At 37.8% G+C, this 23,745-nt stretch overlaps 1 protein-coding gene across 1 annotated transcript in view; it reads left to right on the forward strand.

Annotated features, from left to right (window-relative positions):
* Positions 1-4,409: 4,409 nt before the first annotated feature.
* LOC127657590 (cyclic AMP-responsive element-binding protein 5-like) overlaps positions 4,410-23,745 on the forward strand; it is a 93,934-nt gene continuing 74,598 nt past the window's right edge. The window contains exons 1-5 of the mRNA XM_052146448.1: positions 4,410-4,493; positions 13,221-13,298; positions 13,992-14,085; positions 18,077-18,198; positions 21,948-22,108. Coding sequence (XP_052002408.1) covers positions 13,245-13,298; positions 13,992-14,085; positions 18,077-18,198; positions 21,948-22,108 — 431 coding nt within the window. The 5' untranslated portion in view covers positions 4,410-4,493; positions 13,221-13,244. The remainder of the gene's footprint in view (positions 4,494-13,220; positions 13,299-13,991; positions 14,086-18,076; positions 18,199-21,947; positions 22,109-23,745) is intronic.

The raw sequence follows: 23,745 nt of genomic DNA on the forward strand, positions 1-23,745 counted from the left end.
GCACAGATACACATGAGTTGGGGTTTAATGCATCGGCATTGAGACTCACCGGTCGAGAGGCTGCAAGACGTGGTCTGGATGGACAGGAAATACGAAGATGACCGGCCTCGCCACAGTACAAACACAGGTGATGAAGGATCCTTCGGTCTCTCTCCTCTGCGGACAGATGGTAAGCGTTGATCTGCATTGGCTCGGGTTCTTCAGTGGGAGCGGGGATTGAAGCTCTGGGAATTTGGACATTGCGGGGAGCAGGAATAGTGCGATGGTTCGCTCGGCGAGATCGTATGAGGTTGACAATTTGGATGGTGAGGTTTATGAACTGGTCGAGGTCTTTACCTGCATCACGACAAGCTAACTCAGACTGTAGTTCATGATTCAAGCCTCTTCGGAAGACCACTTTGAGCGTGTCGTTATTCCAGGAAGTCTGCGCGAGGGTGCGAAAAGTAAGAGCATACTCAGCCGCAGTAACTTTGCCCTGCGTCAGTTCAAGCAGGCGGTCGCCAGCACCCCTCCCATCCTTAGAATGTTCGAAGACCTCACGAAAGCGTTGGAGGAACACATCGAATGACGGAAAGGCAGTTCCGTCATCCTTCCATACTGCCGTTATCCAATCCAATGCCCTCCCAGTGAGTAACGAGTAGACAAAGGCGATCTTACCAGCTTCGGTGGAAAACATCGTGGGTTGTTGTGCAATGAATAAAGAGCATTGGAGAATGAACCCCTTACACTTGCCAGGATCTCCGTCAAACTTTTCTGGATGTGCGAGACGAGGACTTGTGGTAGGCGGAGGTACTGCAGGATGGGCAACAGTGGCCGAGGCTTGGTTGGGCGACTGCTCTGATGACGACGCTTGAAGCCCTTGTACTGCCTTGACCAATTCCTCCGTTAAAGAGGTGAGACGACTCAATTGCTGATGATGGGCAGCGAGTTGACCTGCTTGGGCAGAGAAGGCTGCGTTCAGGGTTGATATAGCTGCTGGATCGTGAGTTGGCGAAGTCTTCTGTTGTGAATGATCTGAGTCAGAGAGATCCATTTGCAGCTTAATTTATTGAATAGAGTAGTCAAACAGGCAAGGGTCGGAACCAGCAGACACAGCAGTGAGGATAGGGCTAAATCGTAGTACAATACCAGGCAGAAGATCAGGGCAGGCAGCAGACAGGGAGATAACCAAAATGGGTAGGGTCACAAACAATCAGGCAGTCACAGGAATTAATGCTCAGAAATGTTCACAGTAGCAAAACAAGACTTCGCACTGATAGCTGCGTGCAGTGCAGCTAAAAAGCCTAGTAGATGAGAAACAGCTGAACATGGTGATTAGAGTCAGAACTGGGGCTGTTGGGAAATGTAGTGTGTAGTGAGAGTCAATATTCAGGCGAGGGCGCCCTCTGATGGTTGGAGAGGGAGGTTACAGAGTCTGTGATTGTGACAACATCGAGACAACCCCCGGGGTAGTGGTACGTAGTCATCCCTACTGCCTACACGAACACAAGAAACCGGTTGCACGGTAAGAATAAAAGGCCATGCTCGATATGGGGGTAATAGAGAATCCCACTGTGATTGGGCCAGCCCGGTGCTTCTGGTGCCCAAGAGCGATGGCTCGGTCCGTTTCTGTGTGGATTATAGAAAAGTCAAGGAGGTGTCGAAATTTGATGTCTTTGATGTCTTAACAAAGGGATATAGGAAGATCCCCTTAATGCTGATGTCCCATGATAAAACAGCCTTCTCCACACATTTGGTTTACACCAAATTGTGACCCTTCCGTTTGGTTTGTTTGGGCCATTGGCTACGTTTCAGGGTCTTATTGGACAGCACACATGCATCCTCTGGGGGCCATTCTGAAGTCGCTGCGACGAGTAGGGCTCACAGCATACCCAAAGAAGTGCACAACTGGGCGGGTGGAGGTACGGTATCTGGGGAACCACTTGGGTCACGGGCAGGTGTAGCCCCAAATTGTTGAAACCACGGCGATTGCGACCTGTTCAAGACCCAAGTGTGACAGCTCCTGGGGCTGGCTGGCTTTTAGTTGGCAGTCCGGACGGTCCCCTGGCCTAATTCGGGTGGTGGGGGTATATGGAGGTGAGGGCATGGGCGAGCGTTCGTCTGGAAAGAGAGTAAGTGGTAAGGGTTCTCACTTGAGATTAATTGCTGGTAATTGCTAGTCCTCAGAGTATGAGAGAGAGAAATCCAGCCGATAAGCTACTAAGCAATGGGGGGGGTTGGGTAATTAAGACCAATTACACCTGACAATAGAGTGACACCTGCAAGACATTTAGAGTCAGATCAACCTACCTTCCATTAGAGATAAAAATCCTTTAAAGTGTAGGGTCAGTGGCCCAGTACTGACAGTGCACTTGTGTCACGTACTGCATGGTTCTCCCTCAGGATGATATCTAGATTGCTGGGAGATATATATAGACCATAAAGGAACATAAACTGTCATAAAGCTTTGATTAAGACCCAGGTTAAAAGACATAGGCAAGCAAAGTGGCTGAGTTATGGTGGCAGTTGAGACTAGCGTTATTCTTACCGTGACAGAGCTCTTAGTACGGGTGGCTCATTGTAAACAGCCCCTTTCAGTGGAGCAGACAGTCATTAATCGCTGAAGCAATCCCAGACTACTCCAGTGCACCATCAGCCTCAGAAATCACACTGCCGCCACCAGCATATTCACTAGTTTCAAGGGTTGTGACTCTGTCTACTTTCTGCTGCATGAGACTCTTTTTATTCTTACCCTATTATGGCTGACGTGTCAGTTTAACAGCTATGATGAACCTCATGATCACTTTTCGTGCTTCAGTCTCTTGCAGGAAAAATATCCTCATAAAATGACCATATATGAGATTAATAGTTCTAGAACAGTTTTAAAAGCTCCATTGCTGTGTTTTCAGAATGATGCACACAGGGGATTTAAGCTCATTACTCAGTAATAATGATTACAACAGTAATGATGACTTTGGGCACAGCTTCTGTTTGTTTCACGCTTTCTCATTATTTCAATTTCCATTTTCCCAAAGATAAATTCATTGTTAAGTGTTGCTAACAATGAAACATACTTTTTTTTTTTTAATGTATGGTACGTTTCCACATATAATTATAATATATATTGTCTTTGGCAACATGAAACACATTTGATATATTAGCAATTTACAATATAGCTTACTATGCATAGTAAATCGTCCATGTACTATATATGACTGTACACATCCTGCATTCTTTAATAGTATACACATATAGAAAGTTTTGAAAGAAATCAAAGAATTAAGTCTTCATCTCCAGAATCTGTTTGCATATGGATTTAATAGAAAGTATTTCATCAAGAGGAACAGAACTAAACATTTTGGTTGGTTTGTCCTTCAATACCACGTGCATCACATTACGTCTGCCTGCAATTATCTACATACAAAGGAGTCAGAGCCTTGATTCTGTAACACCATCTTCTAAATTCAACACTTGCAGGCAGACATAATCCAGCCAATAATTTATTTACCCCTGACACTTTCATTATTTAGTACGCACAGAGGCTCTGGCAAGCTGTGCACAATTAACAGACATGTATAACGGAGCTGACATGTTTTGTGCCTTCGTCTGTGTGCTTCTCTACTGTCAATAGACAGTTCAAGAGATGTAAATCAAATAATTTGTCAACCCCTTAACATTAAAGCACTAATGAGTCATTACTTTATAGACATCTATACTATGTTGTACAGATCAGTAGTTTGTGCACATTTACATATGAATGTGGAATAATTTTTGTATCCTGGGGATAAAAACATTTAAGAGGCTGGGGAGAGGAGCACATTTTTGTGAAAACTATTGAAAAGGGGTCCCTGCAAATACTGAAGACATGTGACTTTGTATATAAAATCTGGCACTCATAATCTTTATCTAAAAGTAAAAAGCCAGCATTTTTTTGAGAAGGCAACTGACTTCGAGGGTTTAGGAGGAATGTTTTAGAAAAAAATAAATAGTAATTCATTAATTTTAGAGGTACCTTTATATGCTAGGGTTACTTTAATTCATTAATTAAGTGTAATTTAAATAATTATAGGGTGTTAGCGTTATAATAGTCTATCCAAACTGTTTTATTTGTATAATTGTCAAACTGACCACTGGAAAAACAAACAATGGTCCAGTTCAAAGTGTAGGCTAATCACAAGGAGTCGCAACTTATTTATTATGAAATGGCTTGTGAATTTCTATGTCATGATCATATACACTTCAATGAAATGTTTTACTCACTGTGGTGAACAACAATAACAACTTGCAGCCAGATAGATGTTGGTGTTGCCGTCCGGCCGCCACACCCACTGGCTCTTACCCCGCCCCGCAAGCCCCGCCTCCACTGGGACCGCAATGATTTAGAAGTTCAGGAATCCCACGTGACGTCACCAAAGGGTGATGTAATGCTTCTCTAAATAGATCGTATTGTAATCTTTTCTCAGTCCAACGTGGTTCCTTCAGAAAGCGTGCTGCATCTTCTCCAGACTTCTGCGGTGAGTTATTTCAATTGTTTTTCATACCGATAAATCAGTTCTTGCGCATCCGCGTGCACTTGCTCACCGTTTACTCAGTCGGTGCCGTTGAAATGACCATTCTCTTGAGTCTGAAGAAGTGACAAGTTGCTTTGGGACACATATCAACAGACTTCAAGTACTTTTACATAGTCTTTCAGATGGGGTCTATTTAAGTAGTTCCATTTTCATTCAGAAAGAACACGGACCGCGAATTATTATTTTGTTGTTTCTTGTGGTGTTAGCATGTTACAGGTTTTTATCATTTTATTTGCTATGAATATCCTGGTTTAAATGTCAAGTGTCTGTGTTGCATTAAAGCTGTTAACTTCTTGATAACGCTAAGCACTGAATGTAGTTGTCGGATAACTGTTGAAAAAGTTTACGCGCAATCAGTTGTTTGTTATGGGTTCGCGCGCACGAAGCTGTCAAACACGGTCGCTCTGTTACAGCGCGGAGTTTTTACTTTGCATGCTTTTGGTTTGTGCATGTGTGGACATGTGTGCGTTGTACCCCGTTCGCGCTGTGACAGAAATGTTTAGCGTTGTTTCTATAAAGCAGTCCGCGAGAGTCACTTTATAGCGCGGAACCTGTTTTGCTTCATTCATCAACATACAGATAGCTTACTCAGGAACTTCGCTGTTTCGCTTGTCTCTGAATACTTCGGCACTTCTATGTATATCCCCGTCCCGAAGAGAGAACAAGAGCATTCGCGACTGTCAGAGGGCTCGCAGCCCATCGTTTCTCGTTAAATAAAAGCATGGTTAACTCAAAGTGTGCAGGCGTGTTTAAATCTTTGCATTGAAAAACACGCACGTAACATTGTAACAAGAAAGCAATTAATATGAGTATGACGTCATAATGCAGGCCAGTCAGACTGATTAACCGTCGAGGTATTGAGGGGTTCAGCGGTTTGTGCTGACTTGGCAAACTCACCTCTAAAAGCCTATAAGATAAAGATTTTAATCCATTGAAACGAATTTTGAAAAATTACATGCGCTTTCATTTGTTACAGTTCTGTTTTGACTTCACAAATGCATGCCTATTTGCACAAGGGAAGTACAGCAAGTAATATAAGCGTATATTTATGAACATGAGCAGCTTCATACAGGGTGAGCAATTTGAATGTTTAATTACATTTAGTTGCATTACAATTTGTGTATGAGATTCAATTTATAGCTTGGCTTATGCAGATTTTATTGCAAACATTTTAAATATTATTATCTGTAAAATATACAATATTGTCACGTAGCCAGTAAAGCAGTTTTGACAGTTTTGGAAAGAATATTTCAAGTTGCCAATTTAACCATTCCTTCCATCACTGGTGCTTTTGTTATGTGTAAACTGAGTGGTAAAAATATATATTTTATATAAATAATTATTTATATATATATATATATATTATACTAACAAGAAATTTGTAAAATATATCAGTATGTGCATTTATAAAATTCTCTTTGAGAGAAAGATGTGGTGTTGAAAAAATATTGTCGGTCAGTACAATTTGCTTTGATTCAGCATTCCGTTTTGTTACAACCCACAGTTAAAAATAAATCCTAAAAAAAAAAAAAACATACATATTACTCCCAATCTAAAAGTCAGCCTGAAGTTTTCTGGCTCTCAGTGAGTCTATGTTTTTGAAGATGTGATGACTGACAGTGATTGAAGGTTGCTATTGTGGAGCCTCTTCGTCTGTTCATTATGAGAGGTTTATGGCATCCTTCGCATTGTCTGTATGTGTCTTAATCCATGCCCCAGGCCCTGTGTTGATCCTACATTGAACCTGTGCTGCCGAAGGCTTGCAGAGGACAAGGAGAGGTTGGATTTGAATTGCAGCACAAGTTTGTGCTTGCTTTAACCTCCAGCACCCTCCTCCTCTCCTCAGCTTGTACACCATATTGTTTGAATTCAAATCTGTGCCACAGGAGAAGGTTTCTCAGCGGTTCTCTGTGAAAGTGTACTCCGGTTCCTTAATCTTCCTCTGCCGCCACATCAGGCCATTCTAAATTTGAAGTATAACGAAATTTCCTGTGCTAAATGAAAACACCCGTGAAAAAAAAGCAGAGCGGTGTATGGCCACCGGTGAGCAAACATCACACACCTGGCCTCATGTCACAGGGGGATATTCAACACTTTAAATGGTTAAAGAAGTGCCGGGGTTGAAATAATACGGTAATATTTTTGTTATAAATAATGCACAATATTATTAAATGAAGAGATTTGCTGATTTGTAGAGAGTATTTTGCATGTCAGTGTTCTGGTGAGAGAAAACAGAGTGGGAGAGGTGGGATATCGCCAGAGGGGTCTGATTAAGTTGCTTTGTGGATTTTGCTGTTGGAAAGTGAGCGAAATGGTGTCATAATCAGATGAGGTTTTTAAGATAAATATTAGGAGTTTTTAATGAGTAAAACATACCTCCCCACACACCCCAACCTAAAATTGTACCTAAATCTAACCAATAGTGTCCTAAAATGAGAGATGAACAAAACAGATATCCTTACCCTAAAGCAATACCTAAACCTAACCGACAATGTCCAGAAACGAAATGCAAAATTAAAAGCACATTTTCTGAAGCAACCACATCATTTCGTGATATTTCTCTGACACTCTTGTCTCACTTGTCAGCTTGCATATTGAGTGGTCTCAAACTGTGTCCAAAGTCAAAGTTACTACGGAAGCTAATCACATTGGATTAAGTGAGTAAATGTAGGGGAGTCTGTAATAGAAGCGTTTAAATATATTGCTTTTCAAATTATGCCTTTTAGTAAAAGTGTTTCGATTTTAATAACCATGTGTGAGTACTTGTGCATAAAATAAGTGTTAATAAAGTCGTTGTAGTTGTGATTTATGTGAAAGTTATTATTTTTTTATGATTTAATATTTTTTAAATGCTACAAAAGTCACGCATAAGTCAGTTTGCATAAATTAAGTTATAGTAATATTCATTCTATGAGACTGGGTTCTCATTTCACTCAGAAATATGTTACATTGCAGAATTAAATTGGTTTGCAAATGCCTCTTCATGTTGACTTTAAAAGGATAGTTTATGGAAAAAATAAATAAGTCTGTAATCATTTATTCACCCTCGTTTTGTCCAAACCAGTATGACATTCTTTCTACCATTGAACACAAAAGGAGCAGACAGTTAGCTTCAGTCACCATTCACTTTCATTGCGGCTTTTTTCCATACATTGAAAGTATGAAACAACAACACTCAATTAGCAATGAGTGTAATTATTTAGACAGAGAGAGAGAGAGAGCAGGAGAGAGAGATGTGAGTCCACGGTATGGAGACAATACTATATGGAGACAATAATTTTATGTATAGGCTGAAACAGACAGAAGAGAGAAAGACAGAAAACAGAGAAAGAATGTGTTAGTGACTTGTCATTTTGCAGACCTGTTCTTGATATCCGTATACAAAAACACCCTGTCCAGACCATGTATCCCCAAGGGTCGGGTGCCAAATGTGGCCTGGAGGGGCTGTGCCCCAGGTCCGGACTGTAAGGAAAAAGATGTCTGGTTAACATAATGGCACATTTGCATATTTTGACTGCATGGGAGGAAACAGTTGGCTAGACCAATCGGACAGGAAAAAAATTCACATGCAAATTGTGTATGAAAGCGTTCACACAGCAGGGCACATGCAAACCCAGAGGGGCCAAAATTAAGCATTTGTACTCATCGTGTGCTCAAGTTTAATCTTTCAAAGTTTCTAACATGTTTATTTACCATGCAGTTGGAAAGTGTCTGTTGCTGTCTAAGCAGTGTGTCAATACATACCCACAGTTGTTGGTCTGTTTAGCTGCTGTATTTGAAGGGGACTCGACTCTGGCTGTCATGGGCTATTATAGCATCTCATTAGGCTGTTGTAGACCATTATACTGTTACTCTTTCACACAAAACTTACATAAGGGGGCTATAAAATTGCAAAAACATGTTTTAGAAACATTGGTAACTTTTACGATCACCTGTAGTACACCACATTCAGCCAAATACTACTGAGTAACATAATCTTTTCACTGTTGCGATAAGATAATAATAAGCATTTGTTGCAGTGCTATGACTAGGCCCATACAGAATCTGTTCTGGGGTCGTTGACTCAAAAAATTCCATGGACTTTTGTTTAATCAGCATCAGTATTTTAGGTTATAACTGATGTGAAATGTATAAGAATAATGCTACCTTCACGTGCTATCAGAATTATCATAATTATGAGTTTCCTATTTGGAAACCCCTCAAGTCTTAATTACGAGTGGGAAACTCAGAGATAATTTTGATATCCGAGTTTCTGAGATGGGAGGAGTCCTACATTTTCAACTTGGCAGAGGAGAGTACAGTTTCTGTAGTGAATGGTTTGTTTGTTTTTTCTTCATATTTCTAAATACAGCTAATTGTTAGCGCTTGCCGTCTTGGTCATATTCATTTAAGTATGTCTGCAGCCATTCACACACTACGTTAATGTGACATACTCATAATTACCACCTCAGAAATTGGAAGTAGGATAATTCCGATTGCACATGAAGGCAGCATAGGTATGTTTAAAGTCATGTTACTGTCACCATGTATTCACAAATTATAAATCACATTTTTGCTTTCACTATTTTATTTTAAAGGAATGTTCCAGTTTTGATGCCATTGAAGTCATTCTCAGTCAACATCATTTTTGGAATAATGTGAATCACCACAATTTCTTTTTTTTTTTACCCGTCCCTTGTTTATAAAAAAAAATTAAAAAGCAAAAATTGTGGCTAAGTAACTGACAATGGAAGTGAATGGGGCCAGTCTTTAAACGTTAAAATACAAACTATTTAGCAACAAGTTTAGCCACAAGATGTAAACATTATACTTGTTAATATGTGTAAGTGTGATAAAATCAAGGATTTACAGGCGTTTATGGCATTTACTCTTAAAGGAACAGTACATTCAAAAATTAAAATTCCCTCATTATCTACTCACCCTCATGCCATCCCAGATGTGTATAACTTTCTTTCTTCTGCAGAACATAAAAAGATTTTTTAGAATATCTCAGCTCTGTAAGTCCATACAATGCAAGGGAATGGTGACCAGAACTCAGAAGGTCCAAAAAGGACATAAAGGCAGCATAAAAGTAATCCTTACGACTCCAGTGGTTTAATCCATGTCTTCTGAAGAAATATGATAGGTGTGGGCGAGAACCAGATCAATATTTACGTACTTTTAAGTGACTTTCTTCTTTACATTCAGTTACCTACTGGTCCGGTCTGTCCAAATGTGGAGACTTATAGTAAAAAATTTTAAAGGCATGTGGAGACTTATTTTAAAAAACCTATCATACACCTATCATATCGCTTCAGAAAATATAGATGTAACCACTGGACAACCCAGAACACCCTAGCAACCACCTTGCAATGCACAAGCGACCACCCAGAACACCCTAGCAACAACTTAGTGACCACTCAGGACACCCAACCAAAGGCCTAGCAAACACCTAGCGACCTACCAGAACACCCTAGCGACTAACAAAAACACCCTAGCAACAACCTAGTAGCTGCCTAGCAAGTACCTAGCAATGCCCTAGTGACCACCCAGGGCAACATAGCAACCACCTAGCATGTTGAAACTTACTAAAACTTGCCAGTATTACCTAGATACATGCAAAAACACGCTAGCTATGGCTCAATACATTCTAAAACATGCTAGCAATGCCTCGTTATATTTTAAAACATGCTAGTAACATGGTAGCAACACCTAGCTACATGCTTGCAATTTTTAGCTAAATGCTAAAACACGCGAGCAATGTCTAGCTACATGCTAAAACATGCTAGCAACATTCTAGCAATGACTAGCTACATGCTAAATAATGCTAGCAACATGTAGTTACAAGCTTATTATGCTAGCAACATGCTTGCAACGCCTAACAACATACTTGCAAGGCCTATCTCCATGTCTACAACTTTATCATCTAGTTCAATTTCCGTATTACATGGGCCATGTCGTCAGGGTCTAATCATAGATCTATAATTGCATAAGAAAGCAGGGGTGGTTAGAGGGACATAAAGTCAAAGTCACATACCCAGACCTTTAGATCATCATCCGTAGAAATAGAAAGAGCCCTTCTTGAGCCTGAAGCACAAGCCTAATAGATTCCACAACATCAAACTCAGAACTCTTTGGAGACTATATTATGAGTGGGCCCACATAAGAAAACTGATTGGTCCGGGTACATATGCGGGAAACTGAATGGGTGAAGTACCATTCCATTGTCAATCTGTCTTCCATGGCATTTAGCAGCATCATGGTACTGAAGAATGGAACTCAGTGGTTATGGTGAGCAGAGATGAGCGAGAGATTAAGAGAGAGACAGAGATCGGCACTTGTAAAATGGACACTAGAAATAGTTGAGAAATTTGCCATTGTGATGAAACATTTCTACCATTTATTGCCCTCTACATAATTTGTCGCCCTGTCACTTTGCTCTGTTGCCACACATTATCACCCTATTGGATAGCAGAAACTGCTCTGTATGGCCAAATGTATGTTGACACCTAAACATCACACTCATGTGCTTGATGAGCATTTATTTCAATAGCTTTTGCATTACTAGCAAGTTGGTCCCTATAAGTCTCCACTCTCCTGGGAATGTATTCCACTAGATCCTGAAACATGACTGTGGGTATTTGTATGAATGTATACAGTATATATATATATATATATATATATATATATATATATATATATATATATATATATATATATATATATATATATATAGGCTATATATATATTGCCACGAATAAACTACTTTAAAACTGACCTGATACAAGCTGCTAAGACCAGGGCTGGTGAGGTACTAAAAGGACAAGAGAGTTTAGGTGTCAAAAGAGCTGCTAATGACTGGCAGCTCATTGATACATTGACCTTGGTGCCATATGTCTGGGTTAGCCACCGACTTGCATGCAAAGAGTGGATAGTTTACACCTTACCCTTTGGTCAGTGAAGGCTCCATGCTGACGAAGGAGCAGAGTGACACTTTATGGTCAGTTATAGAAATTCAAGCCTTTCTTCTTTTCAAAATGGTAGGCCAACCTCAGTCTAAGTTTTATAGAGTCGAAATTTGTATTACATTTTTCCCCCCGATTATATTGTAAGTTTATTTCCCCTTTCAATTTAGTTTACTATTTGTCACTCTGTGACTCAAAGTTCCTTCAGGGCAAGTTAGGTCACTTAGCGGCCATGTTCATATAACCATAATGCCTATTTTCTATGCATACAAGTACAGCGCCTATCTACTTGAATGTCGAAAGATGGTAATCTCCACAACAGTTGGTCAAGATTACAAGCAAATAACATATTTCAAATCAGTAATACAATCTGACAACATTTGTGTTATAAATTGTGCATCTTTAGCTCAGATCACTCTAAAAAATTAGAGCTGGTCCAGCTAATGCAAGTGCAAATTAAAAAAAATTATAAATAAATCTGAGGATATCTCTTTAAAAAAAAGTGATTAGCTGTTTTTACTGTTAAGTGGAACTTCCATTCGTAGAGTTGCATATTCAGTGTAACAAAGTTTCCAATTTATACTGTAAATATAGTAGTGATCCATCTCATTTTATACGGTCTCTGGTTTTATTTTAGTATGAGTATTTTAGGACTGACAAAGTTAATGCGTGAAAAGGATATATTCATTAATTTGTTATTCTTTCATTATTTACTCACCATCTCATATGTGTATGACTTTCTTTCTTCTGCTGAACACAAACAAAGATTTGTACAAGACTATTTAAGCACTGTAAGTCCACACAATGCAAGGTGTGGGTGAGAAACAGATCCATATTTAAGTCCTTTTTTACTATCAATATCCACTTTCACTTTAATGTTCTTATTTTGTTTTGCCGACTCACATTCTTTGTATATATTGCCAACTACTGGGCAGGGAGAATTTATAGTAAAAAATATATTCCAAAAAATATTGATCTGTTTCTCACCCACACGTATCATATCACGTCTGAAGACTTGAATTTAATGACTGGAGTAATATGGATTACTTTTATGCTGCATTTTATGCTGCATGTGCTTTTTGGAGCTTCAACATTTTGGTACACATTCTCTTGCATTGTGAGGACCTACAGAGATGAGATATTCTTCTAAAAATCTTTGTTTGTGTTCAGCAGAAGAACGTCATACACATCTGTGATGGCATGAGGGTGAGTAACTGATGAGAGAGTATTCATTTTTTGGGTAAACGCTTTAACTGATATAATTTCAATGTTTAACAATGTTACATTTCACATGGAAATGTAGTTTTAAAGCTATCCAGTGGCTTTTACATGTTTAATGAATGTGGTTGAGAAGGTTTCACATTTTATAATATACTATATATATTTTTTTAGATTCAAGTCAATTTAATTTGTGTTTTTTTACTGTATTTAAGTTAGTTTTGCAGTCATAAAAATATATTTTAGTTTAGAATTTGTTTTTATTTAGTTTTCACTTTAGCGTAGTATTGATACCTGTCTGGGTTTAAACTTTACAACCCATAATGCTCTCTCCCAGGGCGTAAGACACTAAATAATCACTGAGATTCCATTAAAGTCTCTCCAGGTAACATGGAGTAGGCTATCACTGGCACACGATACATTAGTGACATAATGTGAGCAGGTCTTTACGCCTCTGTGTCCCTTAGGCGAACCTGAAGTGAACTTCTCTCCTCTGCTTTGTCTTCAGGTTTATGAGGAGCCAGTAACAGTGATGAACTCAGAGCAGGAAAGGCCGTTCATGTGCAGCGCCCCAGGCTGCTCTCAGGTGAGTCTGATAGAACAATGGCAAAGATGAACACACCAGTAACTAGAGAATGCGCCTTCTTAATGCGAAACTGTGACACAGACAACAACAGTGAAATGGTATCTTGTTGAGGCAAATGTCAGCCAGCAGCTTGACTTGGATGTTTCTGGCTCAGATATCTTTGCATGTTTTGCATGAGAAGGAATCCTTGTAAATATGGTAAATAATCTCTCTCAATGCACATTTTATTTTCGGCTCCATTATTAGACTAAGCCTGGTCATTGTCTGTCTAAACATGTTTGTGCATGTGTACCATTTGGAGATGCAATATTACTTAATCATCAATTCAAATCATGTAATTAGTGTAAGAAGGAGGTATATGCAGTCATAAGTGTGTTATTGTAATCTGTGCAGACAGACAGTTTATGCCAAAGGCTCTGTTTGTTGTACAAGATGGTGCGTGTAAGATCTGCAAATTAACATTGTTCATTGCTAGAGAGACTCACTAATTATCATATTCTGCTCTTTACCTACAGCTGAAAACATGAAACATGTTCAAAAACAATCCTTATGTTTGCAGTTCTGTTTGGTGATGCTTGTGTTGCACAATTTCACACTTCAGCCTTAAACAAATTCGTTTTTTTCGAATGCAAATTAACCAAGTTCTTTCTCTTTTGTGATTGAATAGCAACCCGTTGTTTTCATATTCTCCAGAGATTCCCTACGGAGGATCATCTAATGATTCATCGGCACAAGCACGAGATGACCCTCAAATTCCCATCCATCAAAAATGACAACATGCTGTCTGGTGAGAGACACACACACACGCACGCACACACACACACACACACACAAACCCACACATTTACTTACCTCTTTTATGAGTGTCCACTTAACGTCTGTCTTTGATTAGATGCATTAGGCAGGACGCAAGACTTAGCAAATGTGTAGGTGTAGTTTTAAATACCGAGCCATGTGGCTAAAATAATATTTGTGCTGTGCTCTGCCTCACTCCCCTAATCCCAGTCATCAACCCTGTACCCTGAGCTCCATATCAATTAGAGCGCTGGCTCTCTCAGGGGCGAGTGGAGGGGGGAAACCGTGCAGGGAAGAAAAGATAATAAGTCTCTAGTACTATGATGAAAAAGTGGAGGATTCCAGGGTGCATGTTAGAGATTTTACAAAACTAACCGAAGCTGTATAGGGAGGTGTTGTTGAGACAGAGAGCAAAAATATATATATTTTTTTGGTATCTGACTCATATGTGTTTTATTATTTGTAGCCCAAACAGGAAACAAAACACGTGAAATCCAAATTTGACAAACCTGATCCGTAGCACATTTGTAAATTAGATTTTTGCATTGTTGCCTGAAGAGTCAAATTGGATTTCAAGTAGTTTTTTTTTCATCATTTAAGAGGTGAAGACAAGTAGCCTATGTAATGTCATAAATAGTGTACAGTACTGTCGGAAAATTTTGCTCACTCTTTCCGATATAGTTAACCATGATCATATTTGTGTCATTTGCTTACAGTGAATTATGATTAAGTGAATTAGTAAGTGATTCTGGCACAACATATGAATGAATATATAAAATACAAGATAATTTATAGTCAGCTGGTTGTAATCGCACAATAAACCCTGACTGGGTGATCAGTATCATCAATGTATTACAATGATTTTATGATAACAACCGGCTAGCTGTACAATATCCCTCTTATTACATGGCTACTAAGCAAATAAATATATAAATGGAGATTTTATATTGATTTCTGTTGAAATTATGTAATTATGTGGGAAGAAATAAATCACTGAACAGCTGAAATCCATCTCCGGATTGCAAGTTCTGTTGGTGTTTATTTTGCAAATAATTACTGTCTGACTCCTCATTATCCAGCATATTACAAGACTACTTGCCAAATAAATAAAAAAAAATGGACATGAAACATTGATTTGAGTTAAAATTATTGTATTAGCTTTCTTGTAGAGATCCAGCACAGTGATCCAAGAAACAGGAAAGATGACTTGCTCTACCCGGATGATCAGTCTGATTTGTGGATGTGCGGTTGTTACTAAAAAATAACACACCACTAGAGGGTGCCATTGACTAATTAGAATAGCGTATTTGAGAGCGCCGTGTAATAAATCTTTATAACATTTATGTTGTCTCATGCTCCTCATTAAGGGTGCCTCACCATGTCGATTTGTCATAAACATTTTTCTGTCATGAACAGTTTTCATGACAGTTCTCTCTTTCCGCAGTTTCTCTCGGACATTGTAGAAGATAGTCTCATTGATATAACAAACAATGTAGATCTAATGGAAGTTGACTAAACTGTCTCAATGAATGGATTCAATTTCATCACTTGCAATTGTCTGAATTAACCTGACTACATTAGGTTACACCAACAAAACTAATTTTAAAGGTTTATCAAGTTGAAATAGCTCCTTACGGTAACAATTATGCAAACAAAGCCTATGAGATGTTTAAGATGGATGGATGCTTTTACTTTTCATTTGAAAATACTTAATGTTGGTCTTTACTCAGGGTTATAAATGTAAGGAGGTGGATCTTTTTTTTTCATGTGATCCCAAGCAAAACAAATGTCACACAATGAAAAATTACTTTTGTTATTTTTGCATTGTTTTATTTTTATATAATTTTCAAAGGAATCTTAAGGCAAAGAAATGAAACTGAGTGATTCCGCTCGGTAAGTGAATCTCTGTACACTCAATACAAGTTTGCTGTAAATCCCCTATGCAAATTTAAACCAACAGCTAAATAAAAACTGGCTGGTGTGGCCATGTGGTCTTTGGAACTAGAATGCATTTCTAGCCAATTGCTGTGTCTCTCTCCACTCAGCCTGTGATTGTGTCCTTTTCATTATTTACCCTTGTCAGAGTGGCGTATCAGATTTCTGGGATCAGTTTTAGGTTTCTCACTTGCTCTGCATTCTTTTACATGCAGTTCCCTCTTTCAGTAACTCACTTGCTAACCAATGTGCGCTTGCATTCCTTCACTCACTACCTCTAATTTACTCAGCCTCTCTCCCTCAAACACAATCCACTTAGAAATTACACACACGTCTTATTGAGTTTGCAGTGGGATGATAATTTCTAGCCACTGGAGCCACATAATAACTCATTACCTTGTGCTTTATCAAACCCACAATGAATATTAGAGTCTAGACTGAACCACAATCCTAGAACTCATAGTAAATGATCTGTGTTAACTCTCAGCAACTTGACATCTCCAGTATCATGATAGAATAGAACGAATGATAATGATATATTTAGACCCCATGAAATAGCTTGAAAAGCACAGCTTTGTTTCCCATGTTCCTATTGAAAGGGATAATTGGGCAGAACGTATTGATGGGCTTGTCCTTTTTTTTTAATATCCACAACTGTCTAAATATATGTTACAGCCATAAACCATGATTTGCTACTTGCTAGGCAGTTGCAGGTGTTATGGAAGGGATGTTCTTATTCTAGAGCAGTGGTTCCCAAATTGTTTTAATCTGCAGCACCCTTTTATAGTGTTTTTTTCCCCCCTCACAGCACCCCAAAAATATAATTAATACATTTGTGATTAAACACACTCCTTCATTTAATAAGTTTAATATTGAAAATAGTATCAAATTAAATTAAAATAATGTAGCCATCAAGTGTTTCTCTTTAACATTGCTTCAAGTTTTTAAAGTAATTATTCAAGAGCTAGTAATAAAATTGAGCCATAAAATAGAGAACAGAGTCAACAGGGCATTATGTTTTTTTTTTTTTTTTTTTTTTTTTTTAAGGAATGGCAGCAATTACTCATTGAAAATTTTTTGATATAAAAACATTAATAAGGTAAATGAAAAATAGAACAACTTACATTTACTGTGTGATTATTAGATATACATTAATAAAGATTCAATTCAGCCAGAGTTTGACTGAAAAGCATGCCTGTTATTAAACTTTATTAGGCTTAAAGCTTCTGAAGTTATCCAGCCAAGAATGGTGAATGCTTTTCTCTTTTTCTTGTCAATATTGTTGTATGATTAATATTAACGATAGGCTTATAACAGCTGCGGCACATTGCACACATGTGCAATATATTTTGATATTTGTCCTGTCTACATCACGTAATATATTAATGGCTTCCATTAATATTGCGTCAAGACGGCACAGTTTTTTGACCCGTCTGTTTACACTCCAGTAATACATTAACGTCTGTGTTTACATTCATATCGTGCCAAGAAGTGCATTTAAATATTCATACGTGCGGCTGCATTCACCACGAGAAACGAGCGCTTTATAGAGAGCACGCGCACATATGCATGTGAGCGTTTAAAAAGCTTCCGGCTGTAGACAAACAGCGATTCTACCGATACTTTTAACTGGTGGCTATTAAAATATTAAACTGAGCAGAAATGTCACGGCATGCCTAGCCAGTCCTGGCGGCACCCCAGGGAACCGCTATTCCAGAGTGTTTTGATTGGACGTATGTAAATGTGTGTGTTGCAAATGAGTCATTAGTACTGTATTTTTAGCAGTTTTTCTGGAAGGGAAAGACTTTACATTTTAAATGTGCATATCTGCTAAAGGGTAATTTTGTTACATTTTTAGGTGTATACTAGCATATAGATAGCTTAAATGCTAATAGACATGGACTAAAATCAACTTACAATGTATTTGACTTTTTCTTAAAATCGAATCCAAGTCCTTGTTGTTGTTAAAAATACTTTCAAAGCTGAGCTACAGTAAGTCAAATGTACTCCATTCATTTAAAATACATTTTACTCTTGTCTTTCTTCAGACCAGACACCGACCCCAACACGCTTCTTGAAGAACTGTGAGGAGGTGGGCCTCTTCAGTGAGCTGGACTGCTCCATCGAGCAAGAGTTTTGTAAGGCTCAGGAGGAGGAGGACAACAAACAGGTGAGGTTATAGGATTGGTCACTGAGATTTGGCACTTGAGCTTTAAACAGATTGACAGTTGTTCTCATAAAGGTGTGCTCATATCACCCAGACACACTCACTCTCTCTGTCTTTAAGGTGAAATGTGACATTTTTGCACCACTGGTAGCACTAAACAGAATTGCATAAAGCAATAAAAATATGTTTCTCAAAAAGTTTCAAACACTCCCCCATCTACCATTGTTTGGACAAACAACTAGTCCTGCTACAAACTCACACCTTTGCTTTAACCAATGTTGTTATGTCTGGCCCAGTCGGGCCATTGAAACAAACACAGTGCAGTCCTATTCAGTGCCTCTAGTTGGGCAAAGAATTACACACTTAACCTTTAACTCCTTGCCTCCACATATCACACACAAACCTGCTGCATAGGATAGGATCTTGCCAATTTATTTACAGGGGAAAAGGAGAGAATAAGATCAGTATGTGTACAACAATCCAAGCAAGTCAAATGTGTGTTTAACAGATTACTACATTGGCCCGTAGGTGCACAGCACAACAAAATTAGCAATGCAAACAAAAGTTGAAAACACAACAGATTTTAGCCATAACGACACAAAAAAATTAAGCACAATGAAAAGATTAGCCTGGACACAACAAAATGAAGACACAACATGGCACACTTTAGCCACAACACATGGAAATAAGCAACAACAAAACATTAAGTCACAACACAACAAAATGAAGCCCCAATAAAACAGGATTAAGCCACAACACGTTGAAAATAAGTTACAACATAATTAAATTAAATCACAACAATAATCTACAATACAAAAAAATTAAGACACAGCACAATAAAATGTAGTCACAATGCAACAGAATGAAGCCACAACAAAACAAAATTAAGCCACAACACAATAAAATGTTGAAACAACGCAACAAAATTATGACACAACACAATACATGTATGACATAATAGAAATAAGTTACAACATAACAAAATTAAACCACAATACAATAGAAATAAGCTACAATACAACATTTATTCACAACACAATACACTTAAGCCACAACAAGACAGAAATAAGCCATAACAAAATACAATAAATTAGCGCAACTGTTAGGTTATCACAGAATTAAGCTACAACAGAAATAAGCCACAACGCAACAAAAAATGGTAACACATTTTCTAAAAGGTTTTATTTGTTAATATTAGTTAATGAACTAACAGTGAACAATTTATTTGTACACCAGTTATTAATCTTGGATCATGTTAATTTATAAAGATCCAACAGTTCATTGGTGTTTCATTCTAGTTCATATAATAAGTTAATATAATACATTAACATATGTTAACATAGGCAACTTTTAATGTTAAAGATGCATTAGTAGTATATATTGAAATTAATATTAACCAAGGTTGATAAGTGCTGAAAAAGTTGTTCATTGTTTGTTTATGTTTACTAATTTTAACCAATAAAACCTTATTGTAATGTGTTACCCAAAACACAACAAAATGAAAAGAAAACAAATATTTGTACAACAATACATTTTAAGTCGCCATTTGTGGATTTGTCTCAAATGGACCTTTAGGAAGTGCAGAGAAAATCTCCTAAAAGATGTAGTGTGCCATTTACTGGAAACTGTTGCTTGCAGCTATCACCATCAGTCATACAGGTATATCATTATAATAATTAGGATGATACCTGTGAAACCTCTGCGATAACAAACTATTGTGATTGTCTGAATCATGCATCCCCATGGACTGACAATGACGCACACAAACGCCTTTGGCCTAAATGACAGTTTTAACACTTGTTCCCTGACTGGTCACACGATGGCTGGTTTCGGTGACCACCACCCTTGTGTCTGCAGGACAGACATGCTTAAAATAAACTGTTGGTGTCTGCTAATCTGGGGAGTTTACACCTGAGGTTTAGGGTTAGTACACCATGCCAAGTCAGCAGTAGACAGCAGGATACTGCAAGACTTTGCTGAGTTCAGGAGAAGACTGTTCAAAAGTGAGGGGGAGATATTGCCCAGGGCCTTTTAAGGAAATTTGCTGCACTTGTCTTAAAACAGGGCTGGGCAATGTGAAGATTTATATCATGGCGAAGATATAAAATGACAACCGATAGAGATGTTGCTATATCGTGTATATCGCGATATGTAAATATCCTTGTGCGCAGCCTGGGCTTATCTATCGGTGGGCAGGGCTTAACATGAGACTGAGATACTGAAAATGTTTCAGCGCCATCCCAAGCAAATTTAATGACCTTCATCACACGTTTGCTGCTTTAAAAGTGTTAAATATTCTTCTCATCTGACACGGGATTGTTTCATGTGACTGTGGTGCGTGCTGTCTCTGGTGCTCCTAAGTGCGCGCGGATCAAGCAGGCTTTTCGATATTTGTGCTCCAGAGACAGGCGAGCTTAGAGCGAGATCGCTACGCAATCATTTTTGACCCAGAAAACCCCAAATGGTTATTGAAATCTCCACAAAACGGGACGACTCCCAAGCAGGTCAAGAAAACGAAGAGGAGCTTGTTATGAAAACAGGTGCAACATGTTTCACCACCTCAAAATGTAGCACGCTAAAGAATATTAGGAAAGCCAAAAGATGAACTCCGCATTGATTCGTTCTTTTATTTATTTTGCAAGAACTGATGTTTATTTGATATTTATTTTCTTCAAGAAGTGTTTATTTTCATTGTATATATATTTTGTTTTACTTTTGTTTAATTTTTTTGTTGCAGTGCTTTGAGAAAGTTTCTTGATTATAATGATAATAATAATAATAATAGTAATAATAATAATAATAACAATATTGGTTAACAACATTTTAAACTGAAACGTGGCATACTGTTATATTTAGCATTTTGGTAAGGTTGATTTTCATTTATTTATTTATTTATTTTGACATTGTTTGTCTTGTTCGAAATAAAGAGAACGTCTTTTTAATTCATATAATATTTAATTCACTGACTGGAGTTCCAAAAATAGGCATTGCAATATGGTTATTTTTTATAAATAAAAATGTTATTGATTTTCCAGAAAACGTATTATATCGTGATATAAATTTACTCATATTGTGAATGTAGAAGCATGTTTATCTGACTAGAATCTCATATGCTTAAAGGAATAATTCACACAAAATGAAAATTCTGTTATTATTTACAAAATGAGCTGTTTGGCAGAATGATAGTCTCAGTCACCATTCACTTTCACTATATGAAAAAAAAGATGTAAAGAAATAGAACAATGATGGAGGTTGTTATTCAGCCTAACGTCCTAAAGAAAGTCCTACAGGTTTGTCAGAAAAATACATTACATTTTTTTAAATAAAAAAATTACGATTTTAATATTAAGATGTCTCTACAAGGAGTGGTCCTAAGCAGACATTTTCCTTTATGTCTCACACAGACTTATTTCATCTGCTACATGAAATGCAAGCATAAGATTGGATTTAAAGTGTTAAACTTAAAATTTAAGCACTTAAAAGAGGAACAGAGTACATGTGTGACCACCAAACCTCCTCTTTCACACATCAAGTGTGGTGTGTGTCGATCTTAACTGAAGGGACTTCTATATTTGGCATTCAATGATTGCTTCACACCTTGTTTTCTAGTCTTTAAGTGTAGATTAATTCTTTTTAATTGTGTAATTGGGGTTTAATTTATATTTAGGTATTTTAAATGAGTTTATTTGAGCTTAGTTATGTTACAGCGCACTAACAGTGTTTTATTCATGATCCCTCTTTTCTCTGTACAGAATATCACTATTCATGGGCAAGGAGGCAATAACCAGCACCAGCAGCAGACCCACTCAAGAATGGGCAATCATGACAGCAGCATAGTGATTCAGCAGGGGCTGCCCTCACCCCAGTCCAGTTCCGTCATTACTCAGGCCCCTTCCACCAACAGACAGATCGGGTAAGATGCGTTCTCATCACGGCAAAGCTGTTGCATTGTGCCATATGTCATTGATCCCATTATAGTCTCTGACACTGTGCTAGTCAGTGTCCCAGAGTTAGTTTGAGGTACAGGGTAGCAGGCAGAGGCTTGTCATAGTTTGATATTTGTCCAAGGTCCACGCGGTTGTTTGCATTGCTCCTATCAGAATTCAGCAGTCGGATTGCCCAAGGTGGAGAAATAGTGATTACGTTCTTCAAAAGATGTAGAGAGACTTTGCATGAGTGCAAGTTAGTTTTTGTTCTGAGGGTCCCTTGTCATGTGGACAGCTGTGGACAAAACTGAATTCTCTGCTTGCTATAAAAGGCTTGGAATGTTTCATTCTTGTTAGTTGTGTGTATGTGATGGGGTATGAAATAATTCAAGCCACAACCAAAGCTATGTTACCTGAACACCTTAAGAAACAAAAATATTAACTCCTTGTCTAATACTTCATTTTTCCTTTCTCAGTGAGTGAAGTTTAGCAAGTGGTGTAGACTGTTTCAATACACAATCACATTTTGTGATTTTTTTTATTTTTTTTTATTTGTCATTTTGCTTGTTTTAAGTGGGCAGGTAAATGCCTTATTTTGTAAAGCATCATATGTCAAAGGTTTTCCCAGAGAGAAAACCTGAAGTCAGTGTGAAGCTGCACCTTTTTGAGGTTTTGCTTTCACACTTTCAGAGATTCACATTCAAAGTTTCACATTCACACACGCACACATGAACACACACACACTATAGTTTTTATATACAGTCAGCTGATTATAATCGCTATAATCACAATATATCTGTAACGCAGAGTATTTGCTTTTCTTAAGAAAATGAGGGGCAAGTCAAAATTAATTTTTGTGGTAATCAATACTGTGCCAGAAATGCTGTCGATTGAGCTTAATCCACACTCTAACCTTAATAGAAAATATTTAGCTTTTCTAGAATTTTCAAAAACATAATTTACATAATGTATGTATCGCTTTAACAAAATAGGACATCACAAATATCCCCAAAGGAAAATTTGTTTCAGATTTAGCTAACTTCTGTGGACATACTTGTCTCCAAAGTATAGTTAAGTATTAACATTCAAACTTTTACATACAAACACATTGCTTACTACATAATAGAAATGCTTATCAGTGGCATTCATTGAAGTTAGAAGAAAAGTTCATACAAAAATGAAAATTATGTCAGTATTTACTCATCCTTTACTCACCCGCTACATTTTAATCTTCCTTACACAAAGCTATTGGACAACTTCAGAAGACTTGGAATATAGTGCATGAGTCTTATGGGTTACTTTTATGTTGCTTAAGTGATGCTTATGGAATGATATTCCGGACATTATTCAAAAGGAATTGCAAATTGTATTTGCAATTGCGTTTTCAATTTGTGGACGCATAAAATGTGACATAATCCAAACGCAATTGCAAATCGCGCATTACCGTTTGCATTTTCGTTTAAGCGAACGCACAGTGACTGCCAGATTTCAAATGGAAAAGCAAAGTCCATTTGCAACTGTGTTTCCCATATCTTACGAGTTTTGGCCCTGTCATATTTAAATAGCAATTTCAATTACCACGTCTGCTTTTTCACTTTCTCAGCGTCGCGTATGTAGCCAGCCA

Source organism: Xyrauchen texanus, chromosome 17 (genome assembly GCF_025860055.1).
Source record: "Xyrauchen texanus isolate HMW12.3.18 chromosome 17, RBS_HiC_50CHRs, whole genome shotgun sequence".
Taxonomy (NCBI): Eukaryota; Metazoa; Chordata; class Actinopteri; order Cypriniformes; family Catostomidae; genus Xyrauchen; species Xyrauchen texanus.